We start from the raw sequence: 19,004 nt of genomic DNA, 5'->3' as shown, positions 1-19,004 counted from the left end.
TCAGATGACTCTTGGATCACTGACAAAAATAAGCATGAATAAACTCATATTTAAAAAAACAAGTTGTTCCTGTATTATGGTTTCTACGGAAACTGCGAAAAACAACAGCTACAACAGCAATCAAAAATTGCACATTTATTTAGTACAGCAGCATGCATAAGACTCTCTAGTCCAATCATCATATAAATCTCTGGGAGTAACAATCAAGGCAACCTCACTAATCAAGGTGTGATGTGGCTGACTGGCACACACAAGGTCACACACACAACAAAAAAAACCCCAAAACTTTTTTTAAAAAGTGAGAGGCAAGTTGGCGCAATAGTCCAGCTGACTACCTTCACTTTCTGCTGTCATGCAAAAGCGCTACTGGCTGAAACTGAACACGGGTTACCTCATGTAAAGAGGCTACATTTGTGTGTATAGTCGTTTCGCCTGATCTAGAATTAAGCTGCATATCTGAGCCCTAGTCTTTTAAATGTCCCAATTCCTAATTAATGTAGCAGAGAAGTAGGTAGACGTTTCACAGCTTGCCGAGAGAGGGTGCATGCGCAGACGTTTTATGTTGGAGACTCGGAGAGGTCCGTCAGTAACGTGATTCCCGGAACGGTGCTCCTCACGGACAGTCAGTTTACTTTACTGTTTAGACCTTACCGGTGTAAAGTATTTACTAAAACGCGCACGAAAGAGTTTACGTGTAAATACGCGCGTCACTTCAGTCGTTAGATAATCAGTCCATTTTAATGCTGTTAGGTTGCTCATTTAGTGGAGTCCTACGGTAAAATACATTAAAACAGCAGAATATTTTACATTACAGTTTAAAAACCCTACGCAGATCTAATTAAAAAGTTAATCCACGCACACACAGGCGGGCTCTCGATCAGCGCCCTCACCCTGCAGCCAGTCAGAAATAAGGTAAACGAAAACAAATGCAGCGAAAAATTCAAATCGCAAAAATTGTTACAAGCGTGATACCGGTGTTACAGATATTTTTAAGAACACGTGAGTGTTGGTTTTTATGAGCATGCGACTTTATGAGCAGTTACTTGCTCTTCCCAGCTGAAAATTCCTGCGCGCTCCCAGAGACACCGCCGTATGCTCATTTGGAATTAATCAAAGGGATGTGCTTCTTTTTGCCACTAGCAAATGTGGGGCGATCGTGGCTCAAGAGTTGGGAGTTCGCCTTGTAATCGGAAGGTTGCCGGTTCGAGCCCCGGCTCGGACAATCTCGGTCGTTGTGTCCTTGGGCAAGACACTTCACCCAGAGGGCCCGGTGGCGCCAGTGTTCGGCAGCCTCACCTCTGTCAGTGCGCCCCAGGGTGGCTGTGGCTACAATGTAGCTGCCATCACCAGTGTGTGAATGTGTGGATGACAGGTTGTGTAAAGCGCTTTGGGGTCCTTAGGGACTAGAAAAGCGCTATACAAATACAGGCCATTTACCATTTAGTAAAAAGACAGCATAAGCAGTGTACTGTCAGTGTGGAGGATGGAAATTAGCTGGGACAATTCATGAAACGTGCTGACATCTGGTTATATTCAGGAGTGTGGTTCTTAACACAACCTGTCGACAAAACAATGTCAAATAACACAGACTTATGATCTGAAAATACTGCATCTAAAATCATCAAGTTTAAAACAAGCAGGCTAGTGAGACAAGGTTCACTGTATGCCCACATGCATGTGCAGGCCCAGCCACCCACTGTGTGAGATTAAGCTAAGGCTTTTAAAAAAGTCATATAAGAAGTCCTTATTGTATTTAGGTGGACAGTAAATCACAACACATAACACTGGGTTAGAGCAGTCCTGCTCAAATAAGGTCAATTCAACACTGGAGGAAAATGAGGGAGAAAGCTGCTTACAGTCGTATATACTCCAAAAAACAGTTTCTATTCCCCCACCTTGGCCTGAAGTCTGGGGAGAATTAAATTAAGCACAGTTAGGCAGTGCCCAGTAGTATTCACTTGTCTGTAGTCATACACAAATAACCTTAAGTAACATTCCAATCTTAATCCATAGGGTTTAATATGGTGTTGACCCACACTTTGCTAATATAACAGCATCAGCTCTTATATTCAGGCAAGAAGACCTGGCTTACTCTATTTCATCCCAAAGGTGTCCTATGAGATTGAGGTCAGGATTCTGCGTAGGCCCGTCAAGTTCTTCCACACCAAACATGCTCATCCATGTTTTTATGGAACTTGCTTTGTGCAGTGGGGTGGAGTTACGTTGGAATAGGTGTGAATAGACTGCACAATAGACTGGAGGGTGTTCGCTCTGTGTTGTAGCGTCCTGATGACACCCAGTTTGTGCTCCAGTGGATGATGAGAGTCAAACCTTAAATGCTGTTCTGAATATGTTGGTTTACGGTACACATAAACTCTTACATGTCCCCCATTACTGATAGAAATCTCAGAGTCTAAGAAGGCTAACATGTCATTTTTCATATCCTTCCTAGTGAAGTTGATGTGTTGGTCCACCGAATTAATGTTATCTGTGAATTTTTACCCAGGTGTCATCCACATACCTGAACCAATGACTTGATGGTGTTCCAGGGTAGGATAACTAAGCCCTCTTTTCCACTTCTTCCATGTACAAGTTGGCCACAATAGGTGAAACCGAGGAACCCATGGCACACCCATGTTTCTGCCTGTAGTACTGACCCTTGTATGTGACATTGGAGGGATTCGGACACAGTTCCAAGAGCAAACACACTTGGTTGGTGCTGAAGGTGGTCGTGTTTCTGTAATCTCTTACAAACTACCTCCACTGCTTCAGTGACTGGAACACAAGTGAACAGACATGTAACATCATACAAGACCAATATTTCATCTGCCTCCATAATGATTTCACTTCCCTTCTCAACAAAATCCAAGGTGTTCTGGTTGTGGTGTTTAGAGCTGCCTGCCAGCAGGTTGAAGATCGAAGACAGAAACTTGGGTGACCAAGTTGATCACGAAGACAATTTGTCTTAAAGGTACACCCTGTTTATGTATCTTCGGTAAACCATATTGACTTGGTGTAGCTTCCCCTGGGTATAGCCTGTGGTATGAGGTCTGGTCCATAGTATTGTCTTCGTCTAACTGCTATCACCTTCTTCAAGTTCTCATATTTTGGCTAAAAATTTTTCTGCTAATTATTGTTGCCCCATAACTGACTAGACCTAGATTCTAGTACAGATGAAGAAGTGGCGTTTTGATTGTGCCTTGTTATTGTTGCACATTTAATAAATAAATGTTTCTTCTTAGTAAGATTTTATTATCTAAAATTTGTAATTCTATATAATAAATTTTATATAATATATTCTTAAAATAGTTTGTAAGAAATTATTATATAATTTTGCTGACAAAAGCAAAGCTGTCATGGGACTCTGCAGGCCGGTCAAAAACGACACCCTTACTACTTCCATAGGAATGCAAGGTAAGTAACGGCCAGGTGCTGATAATCCAGTGCACTTGATTAACTGATTATCAGCATGTCTGGCCATGTGTATAGAAGCAGAGGATTTGGCAGTTTGGGCTGGTCTGCAGTATTCAGGTGTATATTAACACAATGTCGCAATCTTCCTAGGAGTGGATGTTCTAGCAAATTTGTTTGGGTGTTGTTTTGTGCTTGTTTTGCATCCACAGCATTCAGCATTCATTCTTGCAATCACTGACTCGACCATGAACTTTTTTGTATACCAAAGTTAGTCTGACACCTAAATCCACCGAAACTTGGTCTTGCAGCAGGACAATAATCCAAAGCACAGTTTGGCTGGAAAAAAAAAGAATCAAGGCCCAGTTCAGAACTCAGGGGACTGAAATGCTGTTGAGTGCTGCAATATCTGCATAACTGCAAGATATTGCTGGTAAGGAGGATTTCACAATGGGTGTACTTAACCTTTGTTTTATTTCAATAATGTGTAAAGAGCAATAGTTTCCACACACATTAAATATGTGTGAAGGAAGTAAAACTGGTGCGCATATGACATTGACTTTTTATATGTTCAGTATAAAAACTCAACGTCTTCATCTGTACAACAGTCTAGATCAGATCATAGACTGTACTAACCAAAGCCTGTGGTCAACTGTCAAAGTAAGACCACCAAGTCCTTTGTTTCTTTAAGAATGATTACATGCAGGGTTAACAAGTTTAATAGCCTTTTATCTATAAATTGTTGTTTGCATGCCCACACTTTATGAACGTGGAGAAATTCGATTTTTTTTTTAAAGATATCTTAGCAGCATTTGTTTTCTGGAATTTTTTTAGGACAGTAAAGTCTGTCTAAATGTTTTCAAAGTGTACTCAACTTCTCACCAGATTAAGAAAAGCAAGCAATTTTTGTCTTTTTTTCCTTTTATATTACATTGTTTTGCAGTGGTCTACTTTAACATTTCTCTTCGTCTCTTTTTGTATCTTTACTGTGCTAAATAAGAACTGGTACTTCACTTTAGTATGCACAGGTACAATAGAAAATCACAGTAAACACAACTTTACCACTGTTTGGTTTAATTTAAAAAGCTGCCAGGGTAGAGTGAGGTAGGTACTGAGGCAGGATATAGGTTGACCACTCATACTCATACCACTACATAGACACAAAAGTTTAACTGTGTGATTTCTGGTTTCACATACATCTCCACTGAGAAATGACAAATTATTTGGGGGTGAAGTGAACATTTGAAAAATACTCTATTATATTGGTCATTTTTTTATATTTAAAGTTTAATCATCATTTAATCTCTTCTCATTGTTCCATTCAGATGGCAAAGCTGTGGCACGTCCTGCTCCTGTGTTGGGCATGGAGTCCCCTGTGCCTTCCTTCCAGTGTGAGCTTCATTGGTACACCACAGGAGTGTGAAAAGGCTCACTTTGTCCCTGGTTACAACTTGGGTGGTGAAGGCTTTGACATTGTGACGATGGAGAGAAAAGGTGCCTATGTGATCGACACTGAAACATGGAAGATTGGAAATGGTAACTGTAGGATGTACTGTAACCGTTACATGAATGGCGAGAAACAGAAGGTCCCTGTTGCTGTGGTGGACTGGAGAACCCTGCCCAAGTGCAGTTTGAAGGTCTCCAGTGTGGTCTATGATTCTGTTGAAACTCTTGTCAGTGACTCGACATCATCTGTATCCAACAACTGGACAATTGGCCTTGACGTCCCGGTAGATCCTTCAGCAAAGGTTGGGGTTGGCTTAGGAGGTTCTCACTCAAGAGATTCCACCTTTGCCATGAAAAAGTCAAAACAAGACCGCTACACCTTCTTACACCATTCGATCAACTGTAAATTCTATGGGTGAGTATGTCAGGGAATATTTATGGAAGCCCGTTTCCGAAACTCGAAATTTTGAGAAATGTAACTCGAAATTTCGAGTTAGCTCTGCCAATCAGTAATCTACGTGGAATGCGCACTCAAAACTGGATCGCAACAAATCGGCGCTTTCGAGAGTATGTTTGCTGATAGTAACACCATGTGATTCAGCTAATAACACAAGGATTTCATATTTTGTGAAGCCACACTGAAAATAATCAGCAATTTGTGCATTCAGGACTGACTGTAATAGTGGTAGCTTAGCTGTAGCATTTGTAGCTGAGGGCTTCAGCTTCTGGGTAACAAAGAAATGACGTAATTCACATAGATTACTGATTGGCAGTGCTAGCTCAAAATTTGGAGTTAATAACTCCAAATTTTGAGAAAAGTAAGTCAAAATTTCGAGCTACTTTTATTCTAAATTTCGATAAAATAACTCTAAATTTTGTGTTATGGATACATTTTTTTAGTGACAGAAATGCACTTTTTTTTATAATAACAAATTTTATTTCATTTGAATTTATGTGACGTCAAACAGATTTTCAATTATGTGTCACATATAGCCTATTTTAATTTTAAGTATGTAAAACATTACAGAAAAAAACGTCAGTGTAAAAAAGCCCTATCATATATAGAAAATGTTCACAGTTATTGAAGCACATTGTTAAGTTTGAGTTTTCCTTGTTTCTGTGTTTGGATTAATTATTGTTCCTCAATATGGCTGGCAATGGTTAATGTATTTGGCAGATATAATGTAAAACGGATGACGAACATCTAGTTGACATGAACTCAATATGCAAACTTATTATAATGATTTTTAAGACAATGCTCCCTGGTGCAATATACTGTGAAAAGCTAAAAATGATGCCCTCCTGCTCCCAGTCTGTATACTTTGCTAAGCCATCCACTGGATCAGATTGGCCAGTGAGTCATATGTTTGACAACACTGTTTCTTAATAGTTTGCTGCCATTTCCTCTGCGATTAATAAAGTATTATGATTTGACTTAAAGGAAACAAAATCTAAGGTGATTCACTTTTCTGTGATATGCTTTTCTGTTCCACAGCTACAGACTGGCAACAAGTCCTCCTTTGAGTCAAGAATTTAAGTCGGCTTTGGATATTCCCCCTTATTCCTCTAAAACTGCGCCATTATATCACAATCTGATTGACACTTATGGAACACATTACATCACACAAGTGTCTCTTGGAGGTGAAATTAAAGCAACCACTGCTGTCAAGACCTGCATGGCTACAATGAATGGACTAACAGATACTGATGTTAGTGACTGTTTGTCAGTTGAAGCTTCAGCTTCTTTTGCAAATTCTGCCAGTATTAATGCCACAATTGACCACTGTCAGAGAAAGAAAAACAAGTTGGGGTCTAATCAAACTTTCAGCAGTTCATTTAATGAGCGGCGCACAGAGGTCATTGGTGGAGATATTGATGGAGGTGATATCCTCTTTGTAGGTCAATCTGACCCCTCGGCCTATAAAAACTGGCTCATTTCTCTTAAAAGTGTCCCTGATGTGGTCCAATACAACTTAAAACCCCTACACACCATACTGCCATTAAATCATCCTGCCAGGGCGGGACTGAAGCAACAAGTGGAGCAGTACATTAAGAAAAATGCAGTGCTGAAGAAATGTTCAGAAACCTGTAAGATTGGGCACCGATCAAACGCAAGAGATCCTTGTGCTTGTGTCTGCAACAGTAACCAGAACATCAAGTCAAACTGCTGTCCTGCTGGGAAAGGTCTGGCAACCTTAAAGGTGTTCAAACTTTATGCAAAGGGTCTGTATGGTGATGACTGGAGTCAAACAGATGGTTCAGTGGAGGTGACATATGGTGATCAGAAAAAGCGCACTGATATTATAAGTAATGATGACAACCCTAGATGGAGAGAAACATTTGAGTTTGGAACCATCACCATCAACATGAAAAACAAACTTAAATTTGCTGTGTATGATGAGGACACTTACTGGAACAGTGATCTGTTAGGCGAGTGTTCATTTGATCTGCGAGCAGGGAAGGTGAGCGACAGCTGCATGCTGAATCATGGGACCTTCTTCTTTTCCTACATCGTAGAGTGTGCACCAAGTCTTAGTGGGAACCAGTGTCAGGAGTATATCCCCTCGGCCATGAGTCCGTCTTTGGCTGAGGTTTTCCACACCAGAAATGGGGTTCTTCTTGGAAAGATTGGGAATAAGTATGAGGAGTCAGTAAATGAGTGATTTTAAACCAAATGTCATTGTTAGGAAATGAGTCAGGGGGAGATGATTATGTACTGGATATCTGTTTGCTTATGTTTTTGCTTTTTATTGCAGCTAAAATATTTACATTTATTTGTTCAGTGGGTGTAATGCATGAAGAAGTCATGACAAAGAACAGTTGCCCCAGTTTGTTTTAGGTGTGAAGGAAGTAAAACTAGCACACGCCTTTGTGGGTTTTAAAGTAGTTAAAAACAAAATCTGTGACAACAGCAGACTCAAGTCTCCACTTCTAGATCAGTTAGTAAAGCATAGGCCGAATAATAGATCTATGCTGCTCTATCGATCAGAGCCTGCTGTTCACCGTCAGTGTAATACTACAAAATGCTTTGTCATTTTTAAAACATTCTTGAGTAGCACAATTGTTCACATGTGCGTCTCCAGTGAGTAATGTGTGAAAAGGTTTAGAGCTGCAGTGCATGTGTGAAAACTGTTTTAATGTATTGGGAAAAAGTTGAGAATGTTTAACTTTTATTATTTTTGTTTTTTTATCCATGTCATTTCATATCTTCTCATTCTTAAATGGTTCCATACAGATGGCAAAGCTGCGGCACCTCCTGCTTCTGTGCAGGGCTGTCTGGTTAGAATGTAAACTGCATCTGTCATGTTCATGTCTATTCAAGTTTCAGACATTGCATTTTATATCCAGACTGCGCTGCTTCTTCTGTATTACACTTTCACGTACTGCAAATTTGTAACTGTGCAGCTCATATAAGTTACAACTGTCCACTTCATTTGTGTCTTGCAGAGTACGGTACATAAACTCAGGACATGGCTGATCAATACAAGCATCATTCCATACTTTCTGTGTTGGAGTTTACTGCAGACTAACCATACAGTTTAAGTTTGTATTTAGAATTTGTATCTTTTTACTTATTCTCTATGTCAGAGTACAGTATCCTGCCATTTGCACTATGTGTAAACCTGGAGCTTTATAATTTGTCTCTTTGCATACATTTACATGGCTGAGATGACAATAAAGTTCACTTTGACTTTTACTTCATGGGTCACATACAACCCAGTGTGAATTTAAGTGGGATCAAACTGTTGAATTACAACAAAAAACTATTTTAATAAAAGTACTATTGCTGAAAACTTTGACATTTAATAAATGATACTTTATAAAGAAAATTAATATATTTGAGTTCTTCCTGTTTCATTTTGGATAATGTGTTTGTCAGTAAGAAGGATGTAAAGCTGATGATGAGATTCACTCATGATGTGATCTTATGACTTGCAAGATCATTCTTCCTGGTTTCAAAACAATGAGAAGCAGAAATTGTTGCCCTCCTTCTCTGAAACTGTCCACTTTAAAAAGCCAGCAGTTGGCCTGTGGGTCAAATGTTTGAAGCTTATTTTGGAAATATGAAGTAAATCCATACATATGTGAACTAGTTGTGTTTGTGAGGTTTTAATTAGCCTTTGTGAAGGGGCCAAACAATAATACAGAGTACAACAGCAGTCTGCATGGCTTTTTACAAAGATAAATAACAATCATAAAATCATTTAGAAACACAATTTATCTACATGGTCACAGAATACAGTCAGAACATTCAGTGCAAAATGTAACTTATACATTTAAGTATATTTTGTGTTAAAGGGCTTCTGTGGCCTTTGTTGCTCAGCTTTAACTATATGAGTCCTTCCCATCAACTCAGTTGCACCAGACTGTTATCTGTGTAGGCTAAACCTATTTCATGCAGAGGGCCTCACAATATCTGATTTTCACTGCACATTAATTCATTTGTAGTTGAAAGGTGAACTTACTGTAACATCAACAGAAAAGTATAGTAAAGAAGTAATTTAAAAATAATAACTATACAAGAATATGCCATATTGTGAGTGAATGGAATCTGGTAGGAAAGTTATCCAAACCACATAACACACACATCTGGGAATATCAGCAAGATCCCCGAAACACACGCACACACTGGTGTCAGGTTGAGGTGAGCAACAGCCTTTTTATTTGTGACAACATGGACTGCGGTTTCTTAGCCTTTCAGTTCAGCACGCAGACACACTGGATGGCTGCCACCGACTTCTTTCCTGCACACCTGTTCTTCCCGCCCTGTGACCTCACTGCGTCACCCCTCCTCTGCAGCAGGCCAGAGACTACACCTCCGCCACACCAGCAAAACTAATCTTTGATTATCTAAATATTATATGTTATGTTATATAGTAGAAGAGCAGGTAGACGTGTTATGACCTGCTGCAACCAGAGACGTGTTTATGACAGAGATTCGGAGAGATCCGTCAGTTATTTCATTGCTGTTCACGGCAGGTTAATGTGATTCTCAGACCGTTACGGACAGTCGGCTGCTGGCCGTTGAGGTTACCTCAGTCTAGATTTTAATGGTAGTAAATTCTAAACCAGTTTACGTTTAAATACACGTATCACGTCACAGATTAAAAAGAAGAAGAAGAAGTAAAAAAGTGTTCGATAGATAATCATTCAATTATAACGCGGTTAGGTCATGACTAATCTAATTTTAAAAGCCTCTTGTCACCTCTCGAGGCACTGACCTACTTTAAAGACCCACAAAGTTCTGAGCAAGTTGCAGTGGTGATGGTGGGAGGACCTGCGAACACTTTCAGATAGGAAACTTGGTTGAGCTTTACACTTACGTGAGGCTCGGATTAACAATTATTTTTAAAAGATGAAACTTAGATGTTTCAAAGTCTGATATTCTATGTTTGTAAAAGGGTATCATGTCTCTATTTCCTGTCAATCTTTCTTGTTCTTTGCCTATATGGATAACTGTTTGTGGATTGCTAAGAATGTGCAGTGCTGAGTTTGAGGTACTTTGATGAGCAATTCTCATATGTTGGCTAAAAGCTTTTCTGCTAATCACTGTTTCCCCAAGACTCACAAAACGTTTTTTTTTGAGACTAACAAAGAACTTCAGTTTTGATTGTGCCCTACTGTTGTTGCAGACTTCATACCTAACCATAGCTAATAATTATATAAATATGCATGAGCCACAACTCCTCCACAATGGTGTTAAGGACCATTAAAGCCATATACGAAACGATTACTGAAAGAATTTGCTGCTCAAAGTGGTTTTACAAGGGGTGTACATATTCTTTTCCACAGGATTTTGTTACTCCTGAGAACATTTTCTTTCTCATATGACTGTCTTCACTTACTGGAACATATTAACAAGCCACAACAAAACAGTTCCCCCATGTGTGATATTGGTGTGAACCAGGTAAAACACGTCTTTGTGGGATTGTGGGTTTTAAATTTCTGAGGTATAAAGGAGCGTGGTGCAACCTAAACTTCACTCTTTCATCTTTACTACCCTCTAGGCAAGATAATAGAAGGTACTGACCAAAGCTTTCAGTCAGCTGTCAAGGTAAGACCACCAAGTCCTTTGTTCCGTATGATTTTCTTTTTGCCGTTTGGTTAATACTTTAGTGTAGTGGCTCTGAAAACATTGGTCATGCTCCAGTGGAGCTGCACGAAGTCACTGCATGACCAGTAGAAACTAGATAAGATGGTTAATGTAACAAAACTATGCAAAACAAGAGTTTTTTTTTAAATTCAACTGCTTACAGTTTATTTTGTTATCGTGAAATATTATATGTTCTTAGTTGTTTACAAGGAGTAACATGTTTAGCCAAATATTCTATTTATATTGCTGGCTGCCTGAGTGGTGTCCAAAAAATGACACGGGCTTTATAGATAACTGCAAAACTTTTTATGTTTTGTTATTAGACACAGCATCCATCCCACTTGGAGGGAGCAACTATTATTTCTAGAAATGTGGCTTATCTGGGGGACACCAAAGTGTTCTGAGGCCGGCCGAGAGATATAATCTCCCTCACAGTCCCTGTTAGTAAATTATTTACTAGTTGATCATCATATTTATTTACTTATAATTTACATCATATTTAGCTCCTCAGAATTTGAAAGCCTTGAATCAGAAGTACTTGGCTTGCTGGTGTAACTCTTGTACTCACATCTTAAAGCAGATAACCCATTAGCTGGAGAGGAGATGGTGTCTGAGTAATTTAGAAGGTCTACAACAAATTTGGGTCTAATAAAGGTTATCTTATCTTATCTTATCTTATGTTATTTATGCTGGAAAAAGAGTTTCTTGCTTTATAAAATAAAACCCCCTGTAAAGCTACACCTTGCCATTCATCACTGATTAAAGAAAATAAGAACAACCCCAGGCTTCTCTTCAGCACTGTCGCCAGGCTGACATGGTGACTGCTTCTTCACTCTTGAGGATTCATGTACATTAGAATATCAAAGTAGACAAAGCTGCCTGGATAGAGTGAGGAAGAAGCAGGATATATGTTGACAGCTCGCTAGCTATGAATTCAAATGTTACCTGCACATACTTCACATGAGCAAAATCAAATGTAGTCAGAAAAGATAGGATCTTTGGGTGAGGTATAGTGGATATTTTTGGTGTTTAAGTTTACACTGGGGGGCAGCATGGCGGTTAGCACTGTTGCCTCATAGCAAGAAGGTCCATCAGTCCAGGGTCTGTGTGGTGTTTGCATGTTCTCCCTGTGTTTGCTTGGGTTCTTTCTGGGTACTCCGGCTTCCTCCTACAGTCCAAAGACATGCAGTTAGTGGGGATAAGTTAATTGGTAGCTCTAAATTACTTATGGGTTTGAATATGAGTGTGAATGGTTGTCTGTGTCTGTGTGTTAGCCCTGTGACAGACTGGCGACCTGTCCAGGGTGTACCCTGCCTCTTGCCCTAAGAAAGCTGGAATGGAATTTTGCACTGTTTAACTTCCCCTTTGTTCATGTAATTTAATCTCCTCTCATTGTTAAATGATTCCATTCAGATGGCAAAGCTGTGGCACGTCCTGCTCCTGTGTTGGGCATGGAGTCCCTTGTGCCTTCCATCCAGTGTGAGCTTCATTGGTACACCACAGGAGTGTGAAAAGGCTCACTTTGTCCCTGGTTACAACTTGGGTGGTGAAGGCTTTGACATTGTGACGATGGAGAGAAAAGGTGCCTATGTGATCGACACTGAAACATGGAAGATTGGAAATGGTAGCTGTAGGATGTACTGTAACCGTTACATGAATGGCGAGAAACAGAAGGTCCCTGTTGCTGTGGTGGACTGGAGAACCCTGCCCAAGTGCAGTTTGAAGGTCTCCAGTGTGGTCTATGATTCTGTTGAAACTCTTGTCAATGACTCGACATCATCTGTATCCAACAACTGGAAAATTGGCCTTGACATCCCGGTAGATCCTTCAGTAACAGTTGGGGTTGGCTTTGGAGGTTCTCACTCAAGAGATTCCACCTTTGCTATGAAAAAGTCAAAACAAGACCGCTACACCTTCTTACACCATTCGATCAACTGTCATTACTATGGGTGAGTATGTCAGTGGATATTTTTCTTATTTGAGTAATTTTTATTTATTTATTTTTTAATGTATTTCTTCTTTAGTTTAGCATCAAGAGTGATTTAAAATGTTACTGAAGTATTTATTACAATTACTGCAGTGGTGTCAAACACCCCCCCCCCCCCCCCCACACACACACACACACACACACACACACACACACACAGGGTCAGGGAGTGTTCTGGAATAATCAAATCATTATATATATATATATATATATATATATATATATATATATATATATATATATATATATATATATATATATATATATTTATTATTTTTTTTACATGTTTTTATTGTATGATGTGAAAAGTAAGGGTAATTTTTAAAAATTGATTTTCACCCTTCAAATTGATTTTAGTTTGAATAATGCGATATTGATTTATTAAACCCCCGAATCGACTTTTAAATATTAATGTATTTTGCCAGAAACGCCAGAATCTCAGGTTAAAGCTCACAAAACTGGTTTAACAACTGCCAAATAGCTAAAACAGGTGAAACATCTTCAAGCAACTTAAAGAAGTGCGGTGTTTTTCTTTCCAAGCTCCTTAGACTTCAGAAAGTTACACACACATAACAGGGGCGATAGCTTGTATAGCACACTGTATATTTCATACATAACATCTTCTCCCCACTAAGGTAAGCGACCGCAGCACTGCCCGCAGAAATATTTCACTTAACCTAAATGGTACTTTTTTCTTTTCTTTTTTCTTCTTTTCTTTTCTTTCTTTCTTTCTTTTTTTTACAACACGGTAACAAGTGGGTGGCTTAGTGACCCTCACTAGATAATGTCTAACAATTTCTGTAACCTGTATACACTCAGTGTTTCAATAGACTGGTGTGTTTCTGGAGGTATTGTGGTCCGCAGAACTTGTTCAACAGTCTTTTCCTGATGAGATGTACCAGGGTGGAGCAAGGTGTCACTATCACTCTGGGCTGGTGACATTTAGAATAGAATAGAATAGAAAATTTATTGTCATTGCACATGTCACAAGTACAAGGCAACAAAATGCAGTTTGCATCTATCGAGAAAGTGCTTTAGCAATAATATAGATATATTACAAAATATATATTAGCAATAAAAAATGGATCTATTATAGGTATGAGGGTACAAAATATGGGTCTATTATGGTATGTTACAATGTACACGGTATGAAGGTAAGTTATGAATATGCTATAACTACAAGTATGTACAGGCAGTAGTGAGTGTACAAGCTATGTACAGGCTATGAACAGGGTATAAATATGAAAACTATACAAAAATATGAAACTATACAGAAATATGAACTATACAAGTTATAAACAGTTGTAGAACTATAATTATTATTGTACAGAATGATTGTCTGTACAGAATTTACAGTAGTGCAGTTTAGATCAGTGAGATATGTGGCTAATTTCCACAGAGGTTATATAAAGTGCTAGTGTTTGTGAGTGGTGGTTCAGTCCATGTTATTATTGTGTGTATGATGGTACAGTTGGCCATTTGTTTGTTTTTGTCCATTGTGTGTTCAGTAATGGGTAGTTGTGGGTGTGTGTATTGTTCAGTCCATGAGTTTAATGTGGGTCAGATGTCAGGAGGCAGAGTTCAGGAGTCTGACAGCTGTAGGGAAGAAGCTGTACTGGTACCTGGTGGTCTTAGTCCGGTGACTCCTGTTGCACCTCGCAGAGGGCAGGAGGGTGAAGAGTGCCTGTCAGAGGATCCAGTGCAACCTGCTGAGATACTGGCTCAGGACATGTCAGCATCTGATCCACATGACGTTTCCACACTCCTTGTGCTCCCACATTCACTTTGTATGACACTGGCCCAATCTTTTCCAATATGAAACAACACTGGTGATGCCACCAAAATGTAAATGATTGATACGGAACAGCCCTTTTTGAGTCAAAATAGTCTGCAGCTTCTTAGACTCCTCTTCTACCTCCATCTGTAGATAGGCATTTGCTAAGCCCAGCTTACTGAAATGCTGACCCCCTGCCAGAGAAGCAAACAGGTCCTCAATGCGTGGAAGTAGGTACTTATCCACACAGAGCTGTGAATTGAGAGTGACCTTGAAAGCCCCACACAGTCTCACTGAGCCATCCTTCTTGTTGACAGGCACTATGCCCCACTGGTGTGAAGACCCCAAGTTCAGTCAGGCGTTTCAGTTCAGCCTACACTCGAGGTCAGAGAGCATAAGGCATGTTACATGGTGGACAGAATTTGGCTACATTATTAGGCCTAAGAATCAATCTGGCTTTAATTCCTTTCATTGACCCAAACTCCTTAGAGAAAACAGCTGAGTGTTTTGTTAGCACAGCCCCCAGATTGTCATTTCCACTTTGCTCTCTGGCATGAATGTCTTTCAAGTTCAGTTTAATAATTCTCAACCACTCTGGTGCCAGCGGTTCCCCAGTGTATGTCTTCAGCATGATGTCAGTGGGTTGCAGCAGCAACTGACTCAGCATACTTTTGTACTGTTCTCATGGGAGCAAAGACACGCCACCCCCTGTATCCAGCTCCATCTTCATTTTCTTCCCGTTAACTACAGGCATCAGGGAGATAAGTGAATCCCTCTCTTTTCGAGACAATGAATACAGTTCCAACTCACTATCAGTGTCAGATCTGATTCATTCACTTTCACTTTCCTCACCAGCAACATGATGAATTCTTCTCTTTTTGTCCTTAACTCTGTGTTTAACTGCATTACCTTTCAGTTCAGGTTTTCCGTCTTTCTCTTTCCTGTTCCAATCTTGGCTGCTTCTGGCTCTACCTTTATGCATGCGTTTCGTGTGGCCTTTCCTCCCCAACTGGTGACAGTCACGGTCCTTGTACCAGCAGTCATCATCAGTATGATTCATTTTCCCACAGCGATGGCATCCATCACCTTTTTGCGACAGCACCGTGTTCACTTTAAGAGAGCCACTTAACTGCTGAATTCACGTGTTGCTGTCTCTGCCAACATGGCATAGTCAACTGCTTTGCAGAACATGAGATCCTTTTCTGTCAAAAGATGCTTCTCCACAGTTTCACACTTTAATCCACAAACAAATCTGTCCTGTAGAGCATCTTCCAGATACACACCAAACTCACAATGTTCTGACAGTCTTTTCAACACCACCACATACTGTGCGACTGTTTCCTGTTCCCCCTGATTCCTCTTGTGGAACCGGAACCTTTGCAAAACTCCCACAATATTGTCATACTGCAGGCTTGTTTGGAGCTACCAGGTTACGCAGCAGACCATACGTTTTGGGACCCATCACACAGCAGCACTGGCACTCGTTTCTCAGACTGAATGTCATTAGCCAGGATGCAATGCTCAAAACGTTCAATATATGTTGCCCACTGCTTACCAGCATCATCAAAGGGATCCATCTGCCCAATCATTCCAGCCATGATGCATCTACAGCCAACACTGTCGTTTCTGACTCGTTGTAGAAAAAGCAGCTCACCGAATCCACAGCTCGGAAGTCCTTTCACCATGCTATTGTTTGTTTTCCATCCACACTTGGCCACGCAGTCAGTACATGCACAGTAGACGGCCAAGTCTTCCAGACTTCACAGCACATAACAGGGCGTGGTGCCCACTACTGGTGATAGCTTGTATAGCACACAATATATTTTGGCTTATACATAACAAATTCCCTCTTGCTGTTTTGCTTGCACCAGGAAAAAAAATCACACTTCCTGCATGGCTTTCTCTCACTCTGTACTTCAAGACCAGTTTGCCATTAAAAATCTCTGTTTTCTGCATTACTCTGTTATGCACCAGTCTACCGTCTATTCAGTGCTTTCAGCCAAGAAAGCCGAATTTCTGCTGTTCAATAGCGAAGAAATATAAGCTTTTGCAATAATAATGACAAAACCGAATAAAACCTCTGTAACTTTGCTCTGCTTGACTTCAGCAGCATCAGATAATGTTCATATGTTGCACATTACCTGATCTACTGGAGAATATTTTTAAGGTGCGTATCTGCAATAAAAAGTCAGGATAGGAAAAACTCATTCATATTTTTCTGTTTTATCTTCACTTACTTTGACACAAAGGTATCTGCTGTGATGATTACACCACTGATGTGGTCTCACAAGTGTCAGCTTTGTTTTTATACATAGATATAAAAATATGGATATGTACTGATAAATGGTCAGAAATGAAATATTTATGAATGTTTGAGTCAAAATCGAATTGAATTGGAATCGAATCAGTTATAGAAATCGAAAGTGATAACCAGCCCTAGTGAAAAGCATTCACCATGTTACAAAACAGCTGATAATGTTACAGTTTTTCATTCTATGGCTAAACCATTATTAATTGGTGTAGATAGTCATGAGTAATGTGTTTGTCAGCAGGATTTAAAATGGATGACGAGTTTCCTGTTCAGTTGAAAGTATTATTTTCATCACTTGCAAGACAGTGCTTCCTGGTGCAAAATAATGTGAAAAGTCTAAAGCTTATTCTTAGCAGTTTTCCATTTTGAAAAGCCATCCAGTGGACCAGATTTTTGGTGGGCCAGATCTGGCCCGTGAGTCAAATGTTTGACATCTCTCTGATGTTGATAGTTGGAATCAATTTGAATTAAGTTAAACTTATCTATATGCTTTTCTGTTCCACAGCTACAGACTGGCAACAAGTCCTCCTTTGAGTCAGGAATTCCAGCCGGCAGTTGACTCCATTCCCCCTTATTCCTCTAAAACTGCGCCATTATATCACAATCTGATTGACACTTATGGAACACATTACATCACACAAGTGTCTCTTGGAGGTGAAATTAAAGCATCCACTGCTGTCAGGACCTGCATGGCTACAATGAATGGACTAACAGATACTGATGTTAGTGACTGTTTGTCAGTTGAAGCTTCAGCTACTTTTGCAAATTCTGCCCGTATTAAAGCAGAGTATGAACACTGTCAGAGAAAGAAAAACAAGTTGGGGTCTAATCAAACTTTCAGCAGTTCATTTAATGAGCGGCACACAGAAGCCATTGGTGGAGATATTGATGGAGGTGATATCCTCTTTGCAGGCCAATCTGACCCCTCGGCCTATAAAAACTGGCTCATTTCTCTTAAAAGTATCCCTGATGTGGTCCAATACAACTTAAAACCCCTACACACCATACTGCCATTAAATCATCCTGCCAGGGCGGGACTGAAGCGAGAAGTGGAGCAGTACATTAAGAAAAATGCAGTGCTGAAGAAATGTTCAGAAACCTGTAAGATTGGGCACCGATCAAACGCAAGAGATCCTTGTGCTTGTGTCTGCAACAGTAACCAGAACATCAAGTCAAACTGCTGTCCTGCTGGGAAAGGTCTGGCAACCTTAAAGGTGTTCAAACTTTATGCAAAGGGTCTGTATGGTGACAAGTGGACTCAGACAGATGGTTCAGTGGAGGTGACATATGGTGATCAGAAAAAGCGCACTGATATTATAAGTAATGATGACAACCCTAGATGGAGAGAAACATTTGAGTTTGGAACCATCACCATCAACATGAAAAACAAACTTAAATTTGCTGTGTATGATGAGGACACTTACTGGAACAGTGATCTGTTAGGCGAGTGTTCATTTGATCTGCGAGCAGGGAAGGTGAGCGACAGCTGCATGCTGAATCATGGGACCTTCTTCTTTTCCTACATCGTAGAGTGTGCACCAAGTCTTAGTGGGAACCAGTGTCAGGAGTATATCCCCTCGGCCATGAGTCCGTCTTTGGCTGAGGTTTTCCACACCAGAAATGGGGTTCTTCTTGGAAAGATTGGGAATAAGTATGAGGAGTCAGTAAATGTGTGAGTTCAATGCTAAATGTCACTGATGAGAGATGAGTCAATAAGAGAATAAGGATTTGACCATCTGCTGAATATCTATGTGCTTGTATTTCATGGCATTCTGTGTTTCTGTGTGCAAAAATATTTTTTGAACTCAAACATGCTTGTGAGAACTCAAAACTGTAATGCACTTAGTTCAAAAATCTAGCAATAAAGAATCAGCAAAGACAACATGTGTGTTTCATGTAATTATTCAAAAAATAATGTGTTACTGTTTATTAGGTTTCTGTAATGCATCAAGAGGTTATCACAAGCTACAGTTGCCCCATG

General features: G+C 39.9%; 2 protein-coding genes across 2 annotated transcripts; both read left to right on the top strand.

Annotated features, from left to right (window-relative positions):
- Positions 1-3,492: 3,492 nt before the first annotated feature.
- On the top strand, positions 3,493-7,766 carry LOC113023202 (perforin-1-like). Its single transcript, XM_026169226.1, has 3 exons — positions 3,493-3,531; positions 4,737-5,272; positions 6,353-7,766. The coding sequence occupies exons 2-3, from the start codon at positions 4,737-4,739 to the stop codon at positions 7,518-7,520; spliced, it is 1,704 nt and encodes a 567-aa protein (XP_026025011.1). The 5' UTR covers positions 3,493-3,531; the 3' UTR covers positions 7,521-7,766.
- A 4,598-nt stretch (positions 7,767-12,364) lies between these two features.
- Positions 12,365-18,768, top strand: LOC113023201 (perforin-1-like). Its single transcript, XM_026169225.1, has 2 exons — positions 12,365-12,900; positions 17,529-18,768. Exons 1-2 carry the CDS (start codon positions 12,365-12,367, stop codon positions 18,697-18,699), a joined length of 1,707 nt encoding a protein of 568 aa, XP_026025010.1. The 3' UTR covers positions 18,700-18,768.
- Positions 18,769-19,004: the final 236 nt, after the last annotated feature.

Source organism: Astatotilapia calliptera, chromosome 6 (assembly GCF_900246225.1).
Source record: "Astatotilapia calliptera chromosome 6, fAstCal1.2, whole genome shotgun sequence".
Lineage (NCBI taxonomy): Eukaryota > Metazoa > Chordata > Actinopteri > Cichliformes > Cichlidae > Astatotilapia > Astatotilapia calliptera.
This window is presented reverse-complemented; position numbering and strand designations above follow the sequence as displayed.